The 22,298-nt window shown below is 41.6% G+C and overlaps 1 protein-coding gene across 3 annotated transcripts in view; it reads left to right on the top strand.

Annotated features, from left to right (window-relative positions):
- Positions 1-785: 785 nt before the first annotated feature.
- Positions 786-22,298, top strand: part of Tbce (tubulin folding cofactor E) — a 41,833-nt gene continuing 20,320 nt past the window's right edge. For all 3 annotated transcript variants that reach the window (XR_005285978.1, XR_005285979.1, XM_038335449.1), the window contains exons 1-3: positions 786-862; positions 8,250-8,380; positions 17,403-17,487. Coding sequence is in view for 1 of the 3 variants with exons in the window: in XM_038335449.1 (XP_038191377.1) it covers positions 8,281-8,380; positions 17,403-17,487 (185 nt within the window). In the remaining 2 variants the exon portion in view is untranslated. The remainder of the gene's footprint in view (positions 863-8,249; positions 8,381-17,402; positions 17,488-22,298) is intronic.

The raw sequence follows: 22,298 nt of genomic DNA, 5'->3' as shown, positions 1-22,298 counted from the left end.
GTTCTTTAGAAGGACGGAGATTTCGGTAAGTTCCCTTTGTAGCTCTGGAAGAGTTGGTAGCTGCGGAGTTGCAGTTACTGACTACGATAGGCATAGCTCAAAAGGCAGCACCAATTAGAAAAGAGGCATCCTCTTCTGCTCAGCTCCTGCCTAGCCCCAGGTATACTGAGCTTTAATTCTGTGAGAGGCCATGATTATGTACATAGCATCTTAATTGGTTTTCAATGAAACAGCTATTGGCTTTTAACATTTTTAAAAAGAACTTGATTCATTGGAACTACTTGTTTACAGTGGTGGCTTTTCAGTTTAAAAAATTGCATTTACTCTTGATTCTGCCTCATGCCTTAGCTGCTTAACCTTTCCTTTCCAGTTCTGGAGGGACCAATACTATACTTTTCTCCTACTGTGGCAGACTCTCCAAAATCATGAAACATTCTTGTATTTTAGACAGGGTCTTGTGCAGCCAAGGCTACCCCCACCCAGAATTGGCCTCAACTCTCCTGTCTCATCTTCTGCGTGTTGATTGTAGTAGGCCACCACGCCGAGCTATGAACTTTTTTTTTTTTTTTTTTTTGGTTTTTCGAGACAGGGCGAGCTATGAACTTTTAGCACTCGTTTTGGCTGTCCTGGATCAGCTACAGTATGGGAAATTATGTTGGTCCCTTTGTCCGGGGTTTCGTCCACCTGAACAGCATCTCACCAGGAAAAAGTTGGAGTTTGGGCGGGTTAAACTGGTTTCCAGCCATCACTTCCTCCGCGGATGTGAGACTTCCGGTCTCTAAGCGCTTCCGCCCAGAGCCGGAAACTTGGTGGCCGAGGAACTGGGAGGGGTCCGCGGTGCAGACCCACGGACTGAGGGCAGGTGAGCTTTTTCAGGTCGTGGAGCTGAGGTGGCGAGTTGCCAATGACACCGCCGTTTCACCCTAAGGTGCCTCAGCATTCCTTCCGCTCCGAGACTTCTCTCGGGTCGACGGGACCGCGTTCTGGGCTGAGCCGGCGGAAGGCTAGAGCGCCTGCGCCAAGCGCCCCTCGCTCTGTCACCGTCTTCTGGGTGCTGGGCTGAGGTGATGCCGCCAGGCACCCGACGCCCTGACTGGCTGCCACTGTGGAGGAGAGTGGCTTCTGTTATTGACGGTTCTGGGGGGCTGCGGGTTTTGCGGGGGGTGCGGGGCAGTGGGCCGTATTCAGATTCACACCCCCTCCCCCCAGACGGTTTCTCTGTAGCTTTGGAGCCTGTCCTAGAACTCGCTCTGTAGACCAGGCTGGCCTCGAACTCACAGAGATTCACCTGCCTCTGCCTCCTGAGTGCTGGGATTAAATGCATGCGCCACCCCCCCCCCCTTTTTTTTTTTGAGAGACGGTCTCATTCTGTAGCCTAAGGCCGTCTTGGGGCCACTATGTATCTGAGGCAGGCTTCGAACTAGCGTCAGACCCTCATGCTTTTAAAGCCACCCTATTTCTGGGATTACAAGGACGAGTCACCATGCTTGCAATGAATGAATTAACGAATTTTTAAAACAAGGGTTCATTGCTGAATGTGGATCTCATATTTTAGCCCGGGATGACTTTGAACTCGTGGCAAACCCCCAGCCTCAGCCTCCCGAGTACCGAGATTACATGTGTGAGCCGCCACACCCTGGGAATAAAATGTTTACAAAGACTTTGCTACCATCTGGGGACTCTGATGTGAATTGTTGAATCGAAATTAGCTTGTGGTGTAGCCATCCCCAAAGAAATAGGCTTATTGAAGCAAAAGGGTTTGCAAATGCTAAAGAGAGCAGATAAAGGGAGACGCTGCTGTCACCTGGTGTGACCCTTAGCCAAGTCCACTGTCTGCAGATATGGCCTACTCTCTTTTTATGTCTTCTTAGTTTTAATTTTCTATGTGCGACTGTTAGGGGTGCTGTTGTAAACACACTATACTACCTGGAAATTTTGTTTGTTTTGATTTCTTTTTTTTTTGAGACAGGATCTGTCTTGAAGCTCAGTGTGTAGGACCAGGTTGACCTGGACCTCACAGAGATCCTCCTGTCACTGCCTCCAGGGAGCTGGGATTAAAGATAAGGGCCATCACACCTCAGTGCCAACAGTTTTATAAAACATTTTATTGGGGGTATATAAAAATCTTTAGAAAGTTATATCACTGATAAAAATTTGCCCTGATGAGAAGTTCTTCACAGTGGCCCTCAAGTGCTAGGAGGCAGTCCCAGCAGGCCATTTCCTCCGTATTTATTGGATGCTGTAGGATTTCCTGTCTCCGTTCATCTCATCTAGAAATGAGATCCATTTTCAGTGCATCATTGAGAATGTGGTGTTTTGTTGTTACTGCATGAGGAGAACTTTTTATTTGTTCATAATTGGTGCATAATGCAAAAGAATTCGTTCCTCTGCAAGTCGGCTTCTTTTGATGTTGAAGGAGAAACCTGCTCTTTGATTACTTGCTTCTGGGAAAGGAGACCATAGAAAGCTGGAACTAGTACACTTTCCTCTCCTCCTCCTCTTCATTTTCTTCTTTTTTTAATTTTTAAGTTTTTTCTCTGTTCTGGGGCTTCCCTTACACTAGGCTAGTATTCTACCCCTGAACTACACCCAGCCCTGGTAGGGTCTTGTCTGTGCTAGCCTTGAGTGTTTGATTCTTCTACCTCAGGCTTCAGAGCAGGTGACGTTACAGGCTTGTAGGTCTGCCAGGACTTTGCCTTGTGACCTGCAGGTTTATTGTATTTACAGTAATTGTGGGCTGAGACATTTGTCTGGACCCTAACCTTTGCAGTCATTCTGACTCAGCATTTTCGTACGTTCATATTAGCAAATGGTCAAAATCTTCAAACCCTTTCTTAGAACATTGCCTGTTAAAAACTGCAGCATCTCACAGGATTACTGCTCTCCAACTACTAATCACAGTTTTTTCTTGTAGTCAGTTTGCATCACAGAAACTAGAGGAATCTTAGGAAAGCAAGATAATCTCTTTTCTTAAAAAAGAAATCCACTAAACACTGCTGTTTCACTGTGCAGACAAATCTAGGACGACCCTCCAGAGCCCTAAGTGAGCCGGCCCTGCATTATCTCTATTCTGTTGTTTAATAACTACCTGATTGCTCATTATCTGGCTTCAAACACATCTAGTTTTTAAAATACTTGGGTTTGCTGTTCTTTGTGTGGTCTTCTGTATGGTCATGCTGTACACCTGTGTTTTGGAATACTGCCTTCCTTAGCCAGCTTTCTCCATCTTTAACTGAGCCACTGTGATTCTTTTTTGTTTTTGTTATTGTTGTTTTTGCTTCTGTTTTTTGACACAGAGTTTCTCTGTAGCTTTGGGGCCTGGCCTGGAGCTCACTCCGTAGACCAGGCTGGCCTCGAACTCAATAGAATCCACCTGCCTCAGCCTCCTGAGCGCTGGGATCAAAGGCGTGTGCCTCTACCACCTGGCTGCCACTGTGTTTCTTGTCCTTGTGTTTATCACTATATTTGTACCATGTGATTTACCCAGTGTCTGGTTTATTGTGTTTCTCACAAGAATAGAAGTTTCTGTAGGGCAGGTACTTTTCTGTTGTGCACTTAGTACCTAGAACAGTATCTGGCTTTTTATAGGCACTCTCAGTTGTTTAATTAAAGTTTTGGGCTTTTCTACCATACTGTATTTGCTTACATGGTCTGCCAGGGAGCTACAATTTCTACCCAATACTTTATACTTGATCTGTGTGGGTATATGCATGTTTGTGCACACGGGGTGAGGCATATTGTGGTGCAGATACATGTACACAAGTACATGTGGAGGCATGAAGTTGACATTGGGTGTCTTGATCTCTATATTTTATTTATTGAGATAGTATCCCTTGCTGAACCTGGAGCTCACAAATTCTTGTTAATGTAACTAGCTAGCTTGCTCCAAGGATCTGATCTCTCCCTGCCAAGGTGCTGAGATTACAGGTATCAGCCACACATGCCCAGCTCTTATGTGGGTTCTGGGAATCCAGAATCTTGTGCTCATGCTTACATAGCAAGTACTTTATCCATTGAGTCATCTCTCAGCCCAGCACTTTTAGGCCTTTTTGTTTGTTTGTTTTCTCTTTTCACTTTCCCCCAGCTACTTGTTTAGAAAAACATCATTTTATATTTCTTACTGTGATTAACTTTTAATTTTACTGTATATTCTTTACTCAAGTCTAATTTTTTACCCAGTGAACTTTTTTAAACCTTTAAGTTGCTGATTTTCAGCAAGCTTCTGGATCATCTCAGCCTTTAATTATTTTTTTATGATACATATGCCTTTGTTTTTCTTTTGTCTATTTCTTTTTTTTTTTTCCTTTCATTTTAGGTTTTTTGAGATAGGGTTTTCTCTTTGTAACAACTGTGTCTGTCCTGGAACTCCTTTTGTAGACTAGGCTGCCTTCAACTCACAGAAATCTGCCTGCTTCTTCCTCCAAGTGCTGGTATTAAAGGCATGTGCCTTTAATAAGACTGGAGACTGTCTTAACAGTAGAGTTAGTAGTTCGAACTATTTTCCGGTGTGTGTATGTGTGTTTTAAAATTTATTAAATTAATAAAATTATTAAAGTTTTATTATGCATTTGAATAGAATATATATTTAAATTTAGCCCAAGGCTCGTTTAGCAATTTGCTGAGAATATGTGTAGAAGGTACAGTTAGAAACTTGATAGATGAGGAGGGGCTGGGGAAGTGGCTCAGAGGTTCAGAGCACTGACTGTACTTCAGAGGTCCTGAGTTCAATTCCCACCAACCACATGGTAGCTCGCAACCACCTGTAATAAGATCTGGTGCCCCCTTCTGACCTGCAGGGACATATGCAGGCAGAACACTGTACATAATAATAAAATAAATGTTAAACAAAAAAAAACCATGATAAACGTATTAAATATGAAATGAATATTATTTAGAAAGTAGGTACTGTGAGAAAATGAAAATATCCTAGCTTGGCATTTTATTTATCTATTTAGACATGATCTGTTGTAGCTCAGGCTAACTTCAAAGTCATATAGTTGAGGTAGGCTTTTTGAATTCCTGATCCTCTGCCTCCTCTTTGAGTCCTGAGATTATGAGAGTATACCACCACACTTGATTTATGCAGTGCTAAGGATTAAGTCCCAGGGCTTCAAGCATGCTAGGCAAGCAGTCTTACCAACTGAACTACAGCCCCATCCCACTTGTTTTTAATTTTAAAATATTTTATTTCATATATTTGTACATATGGGAGTGAGGAATGGGCATTCTAAGGAATATACGTGAAGGTCAGAGGACAACTTGCAGGGTAAGAGTAGTCTCTCTATTATGTGGGTCCTGGGGATTGAATTTAGACTTGATATTAAGTGCCTTTATTTGTTGAGTCATTTCACTGACACTGAAATTACTTTGTTGTTGTTGTTCAAGAAAAGGTTTTTCTGTATGGCCCTGGCTGTCCTGGAACTCGCTCTTTAGACCAAGCAGACCATGAACTCACAGAAATCCCACCTGCCTCTGCCTTCTGAGTGATGGAATTAAATGTGTGTGCCACCACTGCCCAGCTGAAGTTGCAAGATAAATTGCAAGATACATACTGCAGAAAATTTGCCATCTTAGCAATTTTTAAGTGTATAAAGTTAGTAAAGTCATTAGCAATGTAACCAACACTGCTGTCCAAATCCAGAGCTCTCCACCTGCAAAACTGAAACTGTTATTTTTAGATAACTGTTTCCAGTTTCCTTCTGGAAGATCATGGTATCCACTATTATACTTTCTGTCCTCATCCGGGAGAAATAGTTAAAAAATTTTTTTTGAGACAGGTTCTTGGTATGTAACAATAGATGGTCTGGGATTTGCAGTGTAAACCAGGCTGACCTCAGACTCCCAGAGATCTGCTCTCGGGTGTAGGATCAGAGGCATTTACTACCACACCCGAGCTGTCTTTTTGAGTTTGACAAGCCTAGATAATGTGTAGAAGGATCACTTGGTGTCTGTATTTAAGGTCGAATAATACATTTTGGTGTATTGTAACAGGTCCCTTAGCACAACTGACTCCATGATGGAAGTGCCATTCAGGCTGTAAAACTCAGAAGGTAGACAGCACCACCTGCCAAAAATAAAAACAAAGGCCTAATGCATCAAAGTCCATAGTTCTGGGAAAGTCTCTAAATGTACTAACCTAGCTTTTTAGCTTCGTAGTTTCACTTCTGGCTAACTGTTCTCGTTAACTGAAGTGTGTTAATCCAGAACACGGTTTTTGTGCTTAAGAGCGCATCCTCAGACACCCAGTGTAGTAGTCTCTGGCTGGCTAATAAAGACTTTCTGTTGACTTAAACCCATGTCCGAACAGTCTTCTGGTGAATACCCCACAACACTATCATAGTCTTTATTCTGATGAAAACTAGATTTCTTTCCCCATCTTTTGGCTAATTAGTGAATAATGCAAATTTAAACATATTTGTACAGATGGTTCTTAACTCCATGCTTTCGATTCTTTGCAAATGGCTTTGCAAAAGTCTCTTCGTTAAGAGCAATAGGAAGCAACTGAGTGTGGTGGGACCTAGTGAAAGAGTTGTGAGTTCAAGGCCAACTTGGGCAGCACAGGGAATGCTCTTTCGGAAAGCAAACAAGGGGGCTTAGGGGTGTGAGTCAGCGAGTATAGCGCTTGCCTAACTTGCGCAAAGCCCTGGATTCCACCTCTGCCACTAAATCTACATGAGTCTGGTTCCAGCTGGGAAGGGGATAGCAGGAAGATCAGAAGTTCAAGGTCATCCTCAGCTACAAAATGAGTTCAAGGCCAGCCGGAGTTGTCTTTGAGATACCCTGTCTCAAACAAATAAACAGAAAAAAAAAAAAAACAGGTCTGGTGGTGGTGGCAGCAGGGCCTGACTTTAGTTCCAGCACTTGAGAGGCAGGCAGATCTGTGAGTTCCAGGCCAGTCTAGTCTATAGAGCTAGTTCCAGGACAGCCAAGAGTGTTGATACACACAGAGAAGCCCTGTCTGGAAGGAGAGGTGAGGGTGGGAAAGACTGCACAAAACAAAACAAAAAGTTAGTTAAAACAGGAAGTCAAAAAGATTCCATTGTACAATGTACATTGTACAGGGACTTTTACATTTGTCTTAGAAGTTGCAGTGTCTTAGAGTACCACTATCTACCCAAGGCAAAAATCAACCAAGAATCCTAGTTTTCATTTCTGTCTAGTTATTTTCCCAAATGTGGATTCTAAACTTAATAAAATCCACAACCTTCTGGTCACTGTCCCTTTCATTCTATGGATTGCCTGGCCTGCTACTAGTATATCTAAAGCATTGCTTTTGAAACTCTTAAATATTTTAGTGTTTATTTCCAAAAGATAAAAATTTGAAAGAAGTTAATAGCCAAGCTGGGCATAACATATATTTGTAATTTCAGCATATTGGGAGCTGGGGCAGGAGGATCAGGAGTTCAAAACTAGCATATACTGTATGGGAGATCCTGTCTCCAGAATAAGCTGGGCATAGTGTCATGTCAGTAATGCTAGCACTTGAGAGGTGGAGGCAGGAGAATCAGGAGTTTACGGCCTATTCCTAACTATATAGTAAGTTTGAGGCTAGCATGGGTTACATGATCCTGCCTTAACAAAAAAGCAAACTAAGGGATTGTATCCATAATATTATCACACATAAAATTTGAGTTACTCAGTTTTTTGTTATTTTCCTTAGATAGGGTCTCATATATTTCAGTTTGGCCTCTGACTGCTAGGATTAAAGACATGAACCACTCTGCTTTGTGAATGCTAGGTATGCCTGTTACCAACTCCAGCCCTAGCCGTTGTTCTTTAGTGGTGTGTGTGTGTGTGTGTGTATACCCATGGAGGCTAGAGGTCTTCTCGGTGTCTGTCTTATTCCATCACTTTCCACCTTTTCCACCTTGCCTTTTGAGACAGGGTTGATCACTAAACATGGAGCTCACCAGTTGTCAAAACCAGCAAGCCTCAAGAATTCTCTCGTCTCCTCTTCCCCGCTTTGGAATTACAGTGCACACTGTCACACTTGACTTTTTCTGGGGATCTAAACTCATGTCTTCGAGTGTTTGTAGAAGTTGTATTACATAGTAAACCATTCTTCAGTTCCCAAGGGGGAAATAATGTGTAAGGAAACTTTGGCTGGGTGTGGTGGCTTACATCTGTTATCCCAGCACACGAGCAATTGAGGCAGGAGCATTCGCTGTAAGGTTAAGCTCTTGAGGCCAGTGTAGGCTACAACTTTTGCTTATTAAGCTCTTGTCAGCTTGTCATCTTTTCCTCCCTAGATCTCGAATTTTGGATTCCTGCTGTCCTATAATGAGTGACGTTGTGCCATTAGACGTCATTGGTAGAAGAGTTGAAGTTAATGGGGAGTTTGCAACTGTGCGCTTCTGTGGTGCTGTTCCTCCTGTGGCAGGTAAGCTATAGCACTATGCACATCTTTCCGTCAAGTCTGTAGAAACCTCTTAGCGGTGCTTTATTTACCACACTAGTTTTGAACTGGGTGTGGGGGCATGCGGCTTTCATCCCAGCACTCACAGTCACCGGCAAGTTCCAGGCCAGCCTGCTCTACACGGCTGATTCCAAGCCAGCTGGAGCTTATCTCCAACAAACAAAAAAGAATAAAAATAAATAAATAAAACAAGTTTGAGATATGTACCAGCCAACTTGCAGACACATTGTTTTATTTGGTTAACATTGTATTATATGTTTTTGATAAGCTTAATTATATGTTACTTGATTATGTAGTGTTTCCTTTTTTTTTTAAAGATTTATTTATTATGTACACAGTATTCAGCCTCCATGTATGCCTGCAGGCCAGAAGAGGGCACCAGATTTCATTACAGATGGTTGTGAGCCACCATGTGGTTGCTGGGAATTGAACTCAGGACCTCCGGAAGAGCAGCCAGTGCTCTTAACCTCTGAGCCATCTCTCCAGCCCCTATGTAGTGTTTCTTATACTAAATCAACTTTGAAATATTTTCTAAACAAACTTCAACCAACGGTCTTGAATTTTCATAATTCTCAGCTCAAAAATAATTTTTTATATTCCTTTACAATTACTCTATACACACATTTATTACAGTGTTTATATACATAAAACCCATTTGTGTGTATAATTCAAACAACTGTTTTATATGTAAACCAGTAATCTTTATCTTAATCTGTCCCTTGTATTGTGCAAGTACTTAAGTTGTAGGAATGATGATATTCTTGAATGTGAAGCATGTTTTGCAACCAAAGATATTTGAATACTTTTCTTCCCCGTGTTTGTTTATATTTGTATATATGCACACATATATGCCTATGCTATAGAACTGTGGACAATGTATTGCATTCTGGCCAAATAGATCTTTTTATACTGCTAATTTTTGTTGATTTACACAGAAACAATACATACATACATATATATTGTATAATTTACATATTCTATAAACTATTGAATAGTAAATTAATGGCATGTATATCAAAATGGTAGATTGTACATATCTAATATTGCAGTCTTGTAAATCTCACCAAAATTGAGGCTTTTTTTTTTGAGACAAGGTTTCTCTGTAACTTTGGTGCCTATCCTGGAACTAGCTCTTGTAGACCAGGTTGGCCTCGAACTCACAAAGATCCGCCTGCCTCTGCCTCCCGAGTGCTGGGATTAAAGGCGTGCGCCACCACCGCCCTGCTGAGTTTTTTTTTTTTTTTTCTTTAAACTAAGGCTTATCCTATACCTCTGAAGAAGACAGGAAAAAAATACAATTAAATTTATAAATACTGGAAAGAACTAGGTTTAAGTAGCAACAAGCTAAGAATAATTGAAAACATCTAACTTCTGAATGCATAGTGGGGAAAACTAGGAACTAACGTAATTCTAACTCCTCAAATCTCAAAAGATCTCAGAAATTTGAGGAATATATACTTTGTAGCCAAATACAGTAGCTCATGGCTATAGTCCAAGTTCTTAGAAGGCTAAAGCAAGAGAATTGCTAAGTTTTTGTTGTTTTGGTTTGGTTTGGTTTTTCTTTTGTTTTTTCTTTTTTTTTTTAATTTTTATTTTATTTTTATTTTTCAAGACAGGGTTTCTCTGTGGCTTTGGAGCCTGTCCTGGAACTAGCTCTTGTAGACCAGGCTGGCCTCGAACTCACAGAGATCCACCTGCCTCTGCCTCCCGAGTGCTGGGATTAAAGGCGTGCGCCACCACCGCCCGGCCTGGTTTGGTTTTTCGAGATAGGGTTTCTCTGTGTAGCTTTGGTGCCTGTCCTGGAACTTGGTCTGTAAACCTGGCTGGCCTCCAACTCACAGAGATCCACCTGTCTCTCCCCCCTCCCCAAGTGCTGGGATTAAAGGTGTGAGTCATCACATCTGGTGAGAATTGCTAAATTTTAAGGCCAATGCAGGTTACCAAGTGAGTTTTATAGTCCAGTCTGGTCTGCAGTGTGAGATCCTGTCTCCAAAATAAGTTGGGGAAGGAGGAGATTTCTGGTAATGGATTTAAAGTAAGATTGTTCCCTCTTCATGTGAGAAACATGGTAAGGAAGTATTAGTTACTATTAACCAGAATGGGCGTACATAGGCATTGAATCTTCTAGTCCTTTGATCTCATCTTCCCAGCTTCTGTAGTAGCTACTCAATAGCTTCTTTGACGAAGCCACTGGTCTCCAAGGTAGTAAGAATGTGTCCAGTATGAAACTGGATCCCTTCAGAAAGGGTGTGAGATCAGCAGTCCTTTTCTTTCTTAGAAGCCTTCAAAGACAGGCAGAGCCTCTCTTTGAAGGGACTGCTCTTTCTTTCTGAAGGCCTTCCATTCCTCAGACATCAGTATAGTATGCTATGCTCAGATATGCATAGAACTTTTGTTACCTTTTTTCATTTACTTACTATGTTTCTGTAGCATTATTATTATTAATTTTTTTAAATGTAGCCTTGGCTGGCCTGGAACATGCTTTGTAGACCAGGCTGGTTTCACACTCACAGACATCTGCCTGTTTCTGCCTCCTGAGTGCTGGGATTAAATGAGTGCTCTATCGTGTTTGGCCTATAACAACCTTTGTTAATAGTTTATACTAAATAGGTGATAATGAATTCATGGTGATATCTTCATCCATCTGTCAGCCCCACCTCACCATCATCTGTGCTGCTCCTCCTTTCTCCATGTGCTTGTCTCTTTCCTTCTCTCTACTAATACTAATACTTTCTTAATAGTTGACCATTTAGTATACTGTGTAATTTATGTAATCTTTCTCTATTTCTGCCCTTCTTTTTTATTTTTAGTGGGGTGGGGTCTTGCTATGTTATTCAGGCTGGCCTTGAACTCTTGGACTCAGGGGATCCTCCTATCTCAGCCTAACAAGTGCCTGTCACTGTGCCCAGCTCCTCATTTTGAACATTGATTTCTAATTTTTTCTTTGATATAACAGTGTAGTAAATTGTCTCATGCTTCACTCAATCAATAACTATCTGAATATTTTATATATATCTGGGACTAATCTGAGTAGATACAGGGCAGTTTAGTGATGAACTTAGATCTGAGGCTTTCAGTGAATGGCTTCTGAGCTGCAGCAGCATCATTTGAATATGTGTTAAAATGCAGGTTCCTGGGCCTTTCCTATCTCTACTGACTCACCCTGTGAGACTGGAACCCAGCAGTTTGTGCATTAGGAAGCTGTTCAGTACTTAGGGGTAGCTCAGTGATAGAACACTTGCCCCAGAATGCATAAGGCCCTGAATCCCATTCCTACCATTCCTTCCCAAAGTGAGACCCACTAAACTAGACAGATGTCACGGTGCCAGTATGGAAGTCACCATGGAGGTCTTTAAACATGTATATAGGAATATTTCCCCCTAATTTGACTGGTACTTTTATTGTTTTTAAAAGATTTCTTGCCAGGCAGTGGTTGCTCACTCCTTTAATCCCAGTGCTCAGGGAGGCAGAGGCCAGCCTGGTCTGCAGAGTGACTTCTAGGACAGCCATAGTTGTTACAGAGGAAACCCTGTCTTGAAAAACAAAACAGAAAGAAAAGAAAAACAAAACTTTTTTTTTTTTTTTTTTTTTTTGGTTTGGTTTAGTTTAGTTTGGGCCTCTGCCTCTGCTCCCCCACTAGTGTAGCCTTGGCTGTCCTGGAACTCATTCTGTAGACCAGACTGGTCTTGAACTCACAGAGATCCACCTGCCTTTGCTTCCCTAATGCTGGAATAAAAGCATGTACTACCACCACCCAGCATTGTTTATTTCTTTTAATTATGTGTATGTGCATTTGAGTGTGGGTGGATATATGCACATGAGTGCAGGTGCTTGTGGAGGCCAGAAGATGCCTGCTCTTCTGGAGTTTGAGTTGCTGGCTTTTGAAAGCTTCCTGCTGCAGGTGCTTGGATCTGAACTCAGGTGCTCCAGAAGAGCTCGGTGCTCTTAGTGAGCCGTCTCTTCAGCACTTGACTGGCATTATTTGTGAGAAAATGACATTTAAAAAAAGTCACTTTAAAAAAAAAGTCACTTTGTGTCAAGTACTTTGATATATGTCAATTTGTTCCATGTTATTTGTTTTTGTTTTGTTCTTTTTTTTTCCTTCTAGTTAAGGTTTCTCTGTGTAGCTCTAGCCATTCTGGACCTTGATCTTTAGTCCCAGGCTGGCCTCGACCTCAGTGATCCACCAGCCTCTGTCTCCTAAGGCCTGTGCCACTATCACCTGGCTCAAGTATTAAATCTTTTTTTTAAAATAATTTTTGTTTAAATTCATTTTATGTGCATTGGTGTGAATGTATCAGATCCCCTGGAACCGGACAGTTGTGAACTGCCATGTGGGTGCTAGAAATTGAACCTGGGTCCTCTGGAAGAGCAGCCAGTGCTCTTAACTGCTGAGCCATCTCTCCAGCCCCTCAAGTGTTAAGTCTTAAAGCTTCCACAGAACAGAGATGGACTTAGAGAGGATTGCTAGATACCATGTGGGTGCTGGAAATTAAATCTGGGTCCTCTTACCAGTCCCTCTTCTCTCCCGTCCCACCCCTCCCCTCCTCTCCTTCTATTTTTCTCCAAACAGGGTTTCATTATGTAGCCTTGGCTGTCAGTAGATCAGGATGACTTCGAACTCACAGAGATCTGCCTGCTTCTGCCTCCTGAGTTCTGGGATTAATAGCATACTCTGCCACTGCCACCACCACATAGCTTACTGTAGATCTTTTAAAGACACTCACAAGTTACAGACTACAGAGGCCCTGGGGCATTTTTGACATGAAACCAGCCTCCTTCATAGCTTCAAAGAACCTGACTTTTGTTTAGGCTAACCTTGAAATAGCAGAATTCCAGCCATTAGAGTAGTGAAACTGTTTTACTGAGCTGTTGGCCATATTTGGAGGCTCTGAGGAAGTGCCATCTCTGGAGGGACATGTAGAGATAATTGAAGATGACTCAAGTCAACAACAGTGCTTAGTGGAACTTGGTAGAATCTCTGAGTCTCTTGATTTAAAGACATCTAACTATACTTACTATATAATATAATATAATACCTATACAATAGTTAGATGTCTTTAAAAATAAAATGAGTTATCTCAGGACTTGGTCTGTGCAAGGAAGCCAAAGAGCAGAAGCTGCAATGAAACTGATAATGCTAGCAATATCCATCCTTGTCCTTGGGTAGAGTGGGTAAAGGAAGAGGTCCCTGGCACTTGAATGTCTGCAGTGTCTAGTGGTCAAGCTAGCCCTGTGAGGAGAATGGCCCTGTAGTTACAGATAGTGTACTTGAAGTGGCTCCTAGCCTATTGGTAAGGTCACTGCTGGTGATCTTTGTCAGTTAAATAGTCCACTTACTAAACAACTTTAGCCCCTCTAGCCTTGAGAATGAAACCCAAGGCCTTATGTATACTAGGATCCTTTAGTTTGATTTCATGCTTAGCAAGTCAATCCACTTATAATGTGGACTCTAGATTGATCATATGGACTCATTTTATGCATAGGCTTCTTTTTAAAACTTGTTTATTTTGTCTATATATATATACATGCATGTGGGCACCCTTGTCCAAATTGACTGGAGTTGCTTCTCTGCTTCTACCATGTAAGTCCCAGAGATTCAGCACAGGCTTGTCAGGCTTAGTGGCACGCATCTTGACCCACAGAACCGTCTGGCCAGCTCTAGACATGCCTGACTTCTAGATTTCTTTCTTTCTTTTTTTTAAAGCAGTTTTAAGTCCATAGCGGAATTGAGGAAGGATTGGCAGGCTACCATATACTTGTTGCCTGTACATACCTTCTTGAGTGTTACCTTGTTGACGAATATTAGTTTAGGATGTATTACGTTTGTGTATGCTGTGGAATATTTGTTTAATGATGCAAAGACGTGTTGCATTCTTTTATGTTGCATCTGTGAAGCTGTGTTACTTTGTCTGCCTAAAACACCTGATTGGTCTAATAAAGAGCTGAATGGTCAATATCTAAGTAGGAGAGAGAAATAGATGGGGCTGACATGCAGAAAGAATAAATGGAAGAGAAATCTAAGGAAGAGAAAAGAATGGGAGGAACGAAAAAAGAATGAGAGAAGGATGCCAGGGGCCAGCCACGGAGTAGGAAGGAAAGCAAGATATATAGAATAAAGAGAGGTGAAAAGCCAAGAGGCAAAAGGTAGACAGGACAGTTTAAGAAAAGCTGGCTAAAAACAAGCCAAGCTAAGGCGGGGCATTCATAAGTAAGAATAAGTCTCCATGTATTTATTTGGGAGCTGAGTGGCAGGCCCCCAAAGAGCAGAGAGTAAAAATAACCAACTACATTACCTCCTTCATTGCAGTGATGTGTGTATTTGAGTGTTAATAATCACTGTCTACAAATGGCATCACTCTCACGCTTATGGTCTGCGCTTGGTATTATTTATTGTATAGGCTAGTCACAGATGTCTAGTGACTTATGTCTCCTGTTGTGCCCCAAATGCTTTGTGTTCCAGCTGTTCATACCCTTGAACTCCTGTAGCTACTGGTCCTTTCCCACAGTTTCCCTTTTCTACTGTCTCGTCTGCCCGTGCAGTGTGCATTTAATTTCCTCTATGGTTTTGTCTTTTCATGGCCTGGTGAAGTGCGCGCTCTCTCTCTCTGCTTTTTTTTTTTTTTTTTTTTTTTTTAAGTTTTTCTCTGTGTAGCTTTGGAGCCTGTCCTGGAACTCACTCTGTAGACCAGGCTGTCCTGCTTCTGCCTCCTGAGTGTTGGGATTAGAGGCGAGAGTCACCACTGCCTGGCTTTTTTTTTTTTTTTAAAGAAAGGCTCTTGTGTAGCCCAGGCTGGCCTTGAATTCCTAAACTGAAGGCTGTAGTGAAGCATGGACTGTCACACCCAGTTTAAAGTATTCTGGGCCTTGAACCCAGGGCTCCATGCACTCTGGGCAAGCAAGCACTCTACCAACTGAACTATACTCCCCAGCTCTCCTCATCTATATTTGGTTTTCTTGTTTTTTATTTATTATTTTAACAAAATAAAGCCTTTAATTGGGCTTATAATTTCAGAGGGTTTGAGTTTGTGATGGAAGAGTAAAGGCATGGTGGTAGGAACCGCTGAGAGCTTACATCTTGATCCTAAAGCAGGAGTCAGAAAGAGAAAACATACACTGAGAATGGCTGTCTTCTGAGACTTCAGCGCTCACTCCCAGTGACACACCTTCTAATCCGTCTATTCAACATTTTCATTCACACCCACATTTTATCTCTTAGCCCTCATAGGCTTGTGGCAATAAAATAATGCAAAATGCATTTAGTTCTGTTTCAAAAGTCACCTTTGTTCTTTATGTCTCAATATTGTTTAAAAGTCTAAAATCTCATTCTGAGACTCTTTTAATCGTAACCTACTGTAAATCCAAAAGCAGATAACATTCTTCTAACATAGAGCGGCACAGAATGTATATTACCAGAGTATGACTCCATTTCAAAACAGGAATGGAGTCATAATTAGGGAATACTGTAAATACTGTGCCTCCAAGTCTTTTGTCAAAAGGCTTAATGGCTCTGCCCTTCAAGCTTTGCTACCTGTAATGTACTTCTTTCTCTTTTGCTGGCTCTAGTCCCTATCTGCAGCTCTCCCGGGCTGTTATCTCCTATGGCTCTGGCATCTTCGATATCTTGGGGTCTCCAACACAAATCCAGGCTTTCCTTTCACAGTTGGTGAAAGTGCATGGTGGCTGCTTAGGGCCTCGCTGGAAGACCTGCCTTTAGCAGCTCCTCCTAACTGTAGAGGAAGAGGCCACAGCCCTTCTACATGTGCGTTGTCCTCCACCAAAGAAATTAGTCTGTCACTTTTGAATTTAGCCTCAGGCATGTGAAGTCCCAGGGTTGGTGTAGGGACTCTTCCACCCTGCTCATCAAGGCAGTCTCTCGTTCAGAGGGCTCCAGTATGACCAGCCCTACTAGCCAACTTGCTTGCTTTCCACCTTCAAGACTAGAATTATAGTTACCAATCCATGCCCACTCGACTGCTTTAACTACTGAGTTACTTCTATCCATCCTTTTCAAAATATTTCTCTAATTTGTTTTGTGATTCATTTTAGAGTTTAATCATTCATTCATTCATTCGTTTATCTATTTATTATGTGTACAGTGTTCTGTCTGCATGTATAGTCATACATGCCAGAAGAGGGCACCAGACCCCATTACAGATGGTTGTGAGCCACCATGTGGTTGCTGGGAATTGAACTCAGGACCTTTGGAAGAGCAGGCAATGCTCTTAACCGCTGAGCCATCTCTCCAGCCCCCGCCACTTGTAGTTTTAACCACTGAGCCATTTCTCTGGCCTGATTTATTATCTTTTTCTTTGAAACAGTATTTAGCTGTGTAGTTTAGACTGGCCTTGAATTTATAGTTCCTCTTGCCTGTACTAGATTACAGGCTTGCACCACCACACCTAGCCTTTTGAGGATTTTCTTACTAACATTCTGTTACAGGTTTATAGAATCCTCAGATTGTGACCAGAGAACATACTAAAGAGAGAGATCCCTGTACCCTCTGTGTGGGGTATTTAGTCCTCCATGGTGGTTTCTTCACTTGGTATCATGCATTCAGGATTCATCCAGGCAACCAGGCAGTGGCGGCGCATGCCTTTAATCCCAGCATTTGGGAGGCAAAGACAGGTGCATCTCAGTGAGTTTGCGGCCACCCTGGTCTACAGAGTGAATTCCAGGACAGCCAGAACAGTTTAAACAGAAACCCTGTCTCAAAAAACAAAACAAAAAGGATTCATTTATGCTTAGTATACCCAGTATAGTTTAGCCATTCTTGTTTTCTGCTATTGGGGGTTTTGTTGGCTTTTTGGTTCATACATGCTATTATTACATCCTTTGAGTGAAGTTCTTAGGAAATTCTTGAGACATTCCCTATTCTACCTGTGTGTGGTGTAGCTTCTGTTACAAATTATGTTTGCTTGTAGGAGAATAGAGTATCCATTTGTAATGTTTGGTCAGTCATGTTTTTTTCGTTTTGTTTCTCTAGGACTCTGGTTAGGAGTTGAGTGGGACAATCCCGAGAGAGGAAAGCATGATGGGAGCCATGAAGGCACTGTGTATTTTAAATGCAGGTAAATATTTCTTATGAATTGTCAAGGTCATAATTAATCATTGAATAATAGGGATGGAAAGGAAGAAGCATTGTTGGATATGAATAGTTTGAAAAGGTATTTCAGCCTGGCATGGTGGTACATGTTTTTAATCCCAGCACTCAGGAGGCAGAGGCAGGTGGATACAGTCATGTGTGTACAGGTACATGTCCCTGCCTATAGTCCAGAGGAGGACATGCTTCCTGCCAAATTTTCTTGAGACAGTGCCTCTCATTGAACCTAGAGCTCACCATTTTGGCTAGATTGGCTGGCAGACAAACACATGACCCCCTTAGCTCTGCCCCACACCCATATAGCTTTCTGATTATAGGCTTACGTGCTGAGCATGGTGCTGGGAATCGTAGGGCTAATGTTTGCACAGCAGTACTCCTCCCACTGAGCCATCCTGTACCCCAGCCCCATTTTTGTTTTTGTCGTGTTGTATAGGCAGGCCTCTAACCTGCTGCATAGCTAAGGCTGGTTCTAAACTTGAGATCCTCCTGCCTCTACCCCTCAAGTTCTGAGATGATAGGTGTACATCATCATGCCTTGGATAGCTCTTGGTTTCTTTCTTTTTTGAACTGGCTCACACTTTATAGAGCAGGTGGGCCTTGAACTCACAGAGATATCTATCTGCCTCTGCCTCCTGAGTGCTCAGAGTAAAGACCACTATACCTTTCTTTAGTTTTTTTAGATGTCCCAAGTTGTGAAGTTTTCTGAGGTTCTGAGCACTAGAGGCCAATGGGATGAGGGTACTTATCCTGCTCCATTTTCCTCATGGGTTCAAAATTGGTGTTTCACGAAGCATCTTGACAAATTTGCCATATTACAATGGTTTCTGCCTAAATAACTGTTAAAATCAGTGTATCTTCTGGAGATTTATTATTGATGGGCATTCATTTGGCTAGCATTTCTTATCACTGGGCTGTTCGGTTTCTTGATAAAACTTCTGGGAATGTTTCACCAAAGATTGAGATCTTTGATCTATAACAGGTATAGGCTCCATTTCACAATTCCACACTACTCATCTGCCTACAGCCAAAAGTAATAAACATCTCCTTTTGATTAGCTCATTACCACTGCTGTAAGAAGTGTGAATTTAGGCTAAGTGCATGTAATCTCGAAACTACACAGGCAGAGGCAAGATGATCATGAGTTCAAGGCAGTCGGGGCTAAGGAGTAGAACAGTCTCAGAAAAAAAAAATCACGAATATATTTTTATCCTAAACGCTCATGCGTGTGAACGCACACAGAGACTAGAGGTCAGCATCTAGTATCTCCCTCTATTGCTTTCCACCTTGTGTTTTGAGGCAGGGTTGCTAAAGTTAGATAGAGTTCACTAGCTGGCTGGACTAGCAGGCTTGTAAACCCCATGGATCTTCATGTTTCTGTATTGGGATTACAGGTATTTGTCACCAGTGACCAGTCTTTATGTGCATTCTGGGGGCCTGAACTCATGACCTCATGTTACCCAGCGAGCACATTCACTGAGTATCTTCCCAGTACCCTATTTGTAATTTTCAGTTTTTTCTCCTCTATCATTACCTTAAATGCATTTTCTTTTCTTTTCTTTCTTTCTCTCTTTCTTTTTTTTTTTTTCTTCCAGACAAGGTCTCTCTGTATAGCTAACCTGGAACTTGCTATGTAGATTAGGATAGCCTTTAACTTGAACTCAAAGAGACATACATACCTGTCTTTGCTTCCTGAATGCTCAGATAGAATACATGTGCCACCACACCTGGCAAAATGTACTGTTGCTTAAAAGTCTAGCTTAGTTTTAAATTTTTATTTTATTTTTAAAATTATTTTATTTTTTTTATTATTATTACTATTTATTCATTCATTTATTTTTTGGTTTTTCAAGACAGGGTTTCTCTGTGTAGCTTTGGTTGTATTAGAACTCACTCTAGACCAGGCTGGCCTCAAACTCACACAGATCCACCTGCCTCTGCCTTCTGAGTGCTGGGATTAAAGGCATGCACCACTACTGCTTGGCAATTATTTGGTTATATTTTATGTGCCTTGGCGTTTTGCCTGCATGTGTATCTGCGTGAAGGTGATGAATCCCCTGGAACTGGAGTTATAGACATTTGTGAGCACCACGTGATTAGTGATTGCTGGGAACTGAACCCTGGTCCTCTGGAAGGACAGCCAATGCTCTTAATTGCTGAGACTTCTCTCTAGCCTGCAGTTTTTGTTTATGTTTTTTTTTAATTTAGATTGCTGTGTTTGAAAAATAAAATTTCATATTTCTAATTCTAATACTTTACATGTAAACATTAGCATTTTAATTTAAGATTTTTTAATTTTAAAAATTATTATGTGTACATATGATGTACATGTGTGACTTCTGTGCCTCTGTGCATGTGTTGAAATTGGAGGACGGCTTTAAGGAGTCAGTCTTTCTTCCAGCTTTACATGGGACCTAGGATTGAACTGAGGTTACCAGGCTGGCACAGGAAGCTCTTTACTGGCACACTGAGCCATTTGGCCAGCCCAGCAAAATCTGTCTTTTCTCTCTCTTCCTATGGTGATATTTTGTTTGTGTTTTAACAAATAAAGTTTGGCTGAAGATCAGAGTGCAGAGGTAAGCCACTAGAGGCCAGGCAGTGGTTTCACATACCTTTAATCCCAGGACTCCTGAGAAAAAGGCAAACAGATCTCTGTGAGCTCAAGGCCACCCTGGGCTACTTGAGATTGATCCAGTCCAAAAGAGAAACAGAACTAGGCGATGATGGTTCACACCTTTAATCCCAGCACCAGGGAGGTGAAGACGGAAGTGATGTGGCTGGGCAAAGAGAGGAATATAAGGTAGGAGACAAGAGCCCATTGTAGTCAGTCTGAGGACAGGATTGCCCTTTTGGTCTGAGCATTGTTCTAGTGACTGGCTGTTCTGCTTATCTGATCCTTCAGCTTTCACCCCCTGATAGCTGACTCTGAGTTTTTATTATTAAAATCAATTAGCATTTGAGCTACCTCTCTCTTCATCTCCTCCTACCTTCAGCATTTAAAAAAAATCTTTTCACTTACTTATGAAAAAATAATTTTTTAAAGCTTTTTTTAACCAAATTTTATTTGTCCTTCAAGGTCCACCTTAGATTTTACAGTTTTATGCAGTGTATGCTAGGTCAGGTTTTTAATTCCCATCTCCCCTATTCTGGATCTTTTTGGGACACACAAAATATACTTTAAATAGTAAACAGGGGGCTGGAGGGATGCCTCAGTAGGTAATAACACTTGCTACTCTTGCAGAAGACTCTAGGGTTCAGTTCCCAGCACCCAAATGGTGGCGCACAACCACCTGTAACTCCAGTTCTGGGACTCTGGCTCTTCTTGAGTGACTGCACACATGTGGGGCACATACATACTTGCAGGCAAAATGCTTGTATACATAAAAATAAAAATATTAGTTAAAAGTAGTAAATAGCTAAGTCTAGTGGCTCACTCCTGTAATCCCAGCACTGGAGAGGCCGAGTTAGGAGAATCTCTACAAGTTTAGTGTTAGTGTGAGATACATAGCGAATTTCAGGCCAGCCTGAGTTACAGAGGAAGATTGTCTCAAAAACATAGAAAACAAAATGTATTGTATCAACAAAGCAAATATGTGAATTAAATACAGTAACTGCTGGGCATAATGCCATGGCATTATCTTAATCTGTTCTGGAGGCTAAAGCAGGAGTATAGAAAATTCAGTCTGGGCCTGTGAGATAACTCAGCTGGTAAAGGCACTTACTGCTAAGCCAGATGACCTGAATCAGATCCCTTAGGACACACATATAGGAGATAACTATCTTCTGACCTTCACATATGTGCCATGGTACTCATGTGCTCACATAGACATGCAGATGAGTAGCTAAGTTTTTTTTTTTTTTAAAGTTTAAGGCCCTTAGTGAGACCCTGTAGGTGTATGTCATACGTAGAATGTATATGTGTAGGGTCTTGAGTTCAATCCCTAGTAACATACATCCAATAAAAAAAGTTTTAAAATACACATTACTTTTTGGTTTCTCTTTTTTATTTAAGTTTTATTTATTGTATATGTAGTGTTCTGCCTACATGTATTCCCGCATGCCAGAAGAGAGCATCAGCTCTCATTATAGATGTTGTGAGCCACCATGTGGTTGCTGGGAATTGAACTCAGGACCTCTGGAAGAGCTTCCAGTGCTCTGAGCCACCTCTCCAGTCCACTTTTTGTTTTTTTGGTTTTTTTTTTTTGTTTGTTTTTTGTTTTTTCAAGACAGGGCTTCTCTGTGTAATCTTGGCTGTCCTGGAACTTACTCTGTAAACCAGGCTGACCTTGAACTCAATGAGCTCTGCCTGTCTCTGAGGTTACCAGGCTGGCACAGGGAACTCTTTACTGGCACACAGCCATTTGGCCAGCCCAGCAAAATCTGTCTTTTCTTCTCTCTCTTCCTGTGGTGATATTTTGTTTGTTTTAACAAATAAAGCTTGGCTGAGGATCAGAGTGCAGAGGTAAGCCACTAGAGGCCAGGCAGTGGTAGAATTAAAGGCATGTGCCATCACTGCCTGGCCAAATTAATATTTCTTGATTAAATAACAAAGATATCCAACAATGTAAGTATTTCCTTTTTTGTTTGTTTGTTTTTGTTGTTGTTTTTCAAGACAGGGTTTCTCTGAAGCTTTTTGGAGCCTTTCCTGGAACTAGCTCTTGTAGATCAGGCTGGCCTAGTATTTTTAAAAAAAAAAAAAAAAAAAAGACAGGGTCTCACTATGTATCTTTGTCTGGTCTGGAATCTGTCTCAGCCTCCCAAGTATCTGGGGTGGACAAGCCT

The sequence above is a fragment of the Arvicola amphibius genome, chromosome 6, assembly GCF_903992535.2.
Source record: "Arvicola amphibius chromosome 6, mArvAmp1.2, whole genome shotgun sequence".
NCBI classification, from domain to species: Eukaryota; Metazoa; Chordata; class Mammalia; order Rodentia; family Cricetidae; genus Arvicola; species Arvicola amphibius.
The sequence above is the reverse complement of the archived record's forward strand: the minus strand, read 5'-3'. Positions and strand labels throughout refer to the sequence as shown.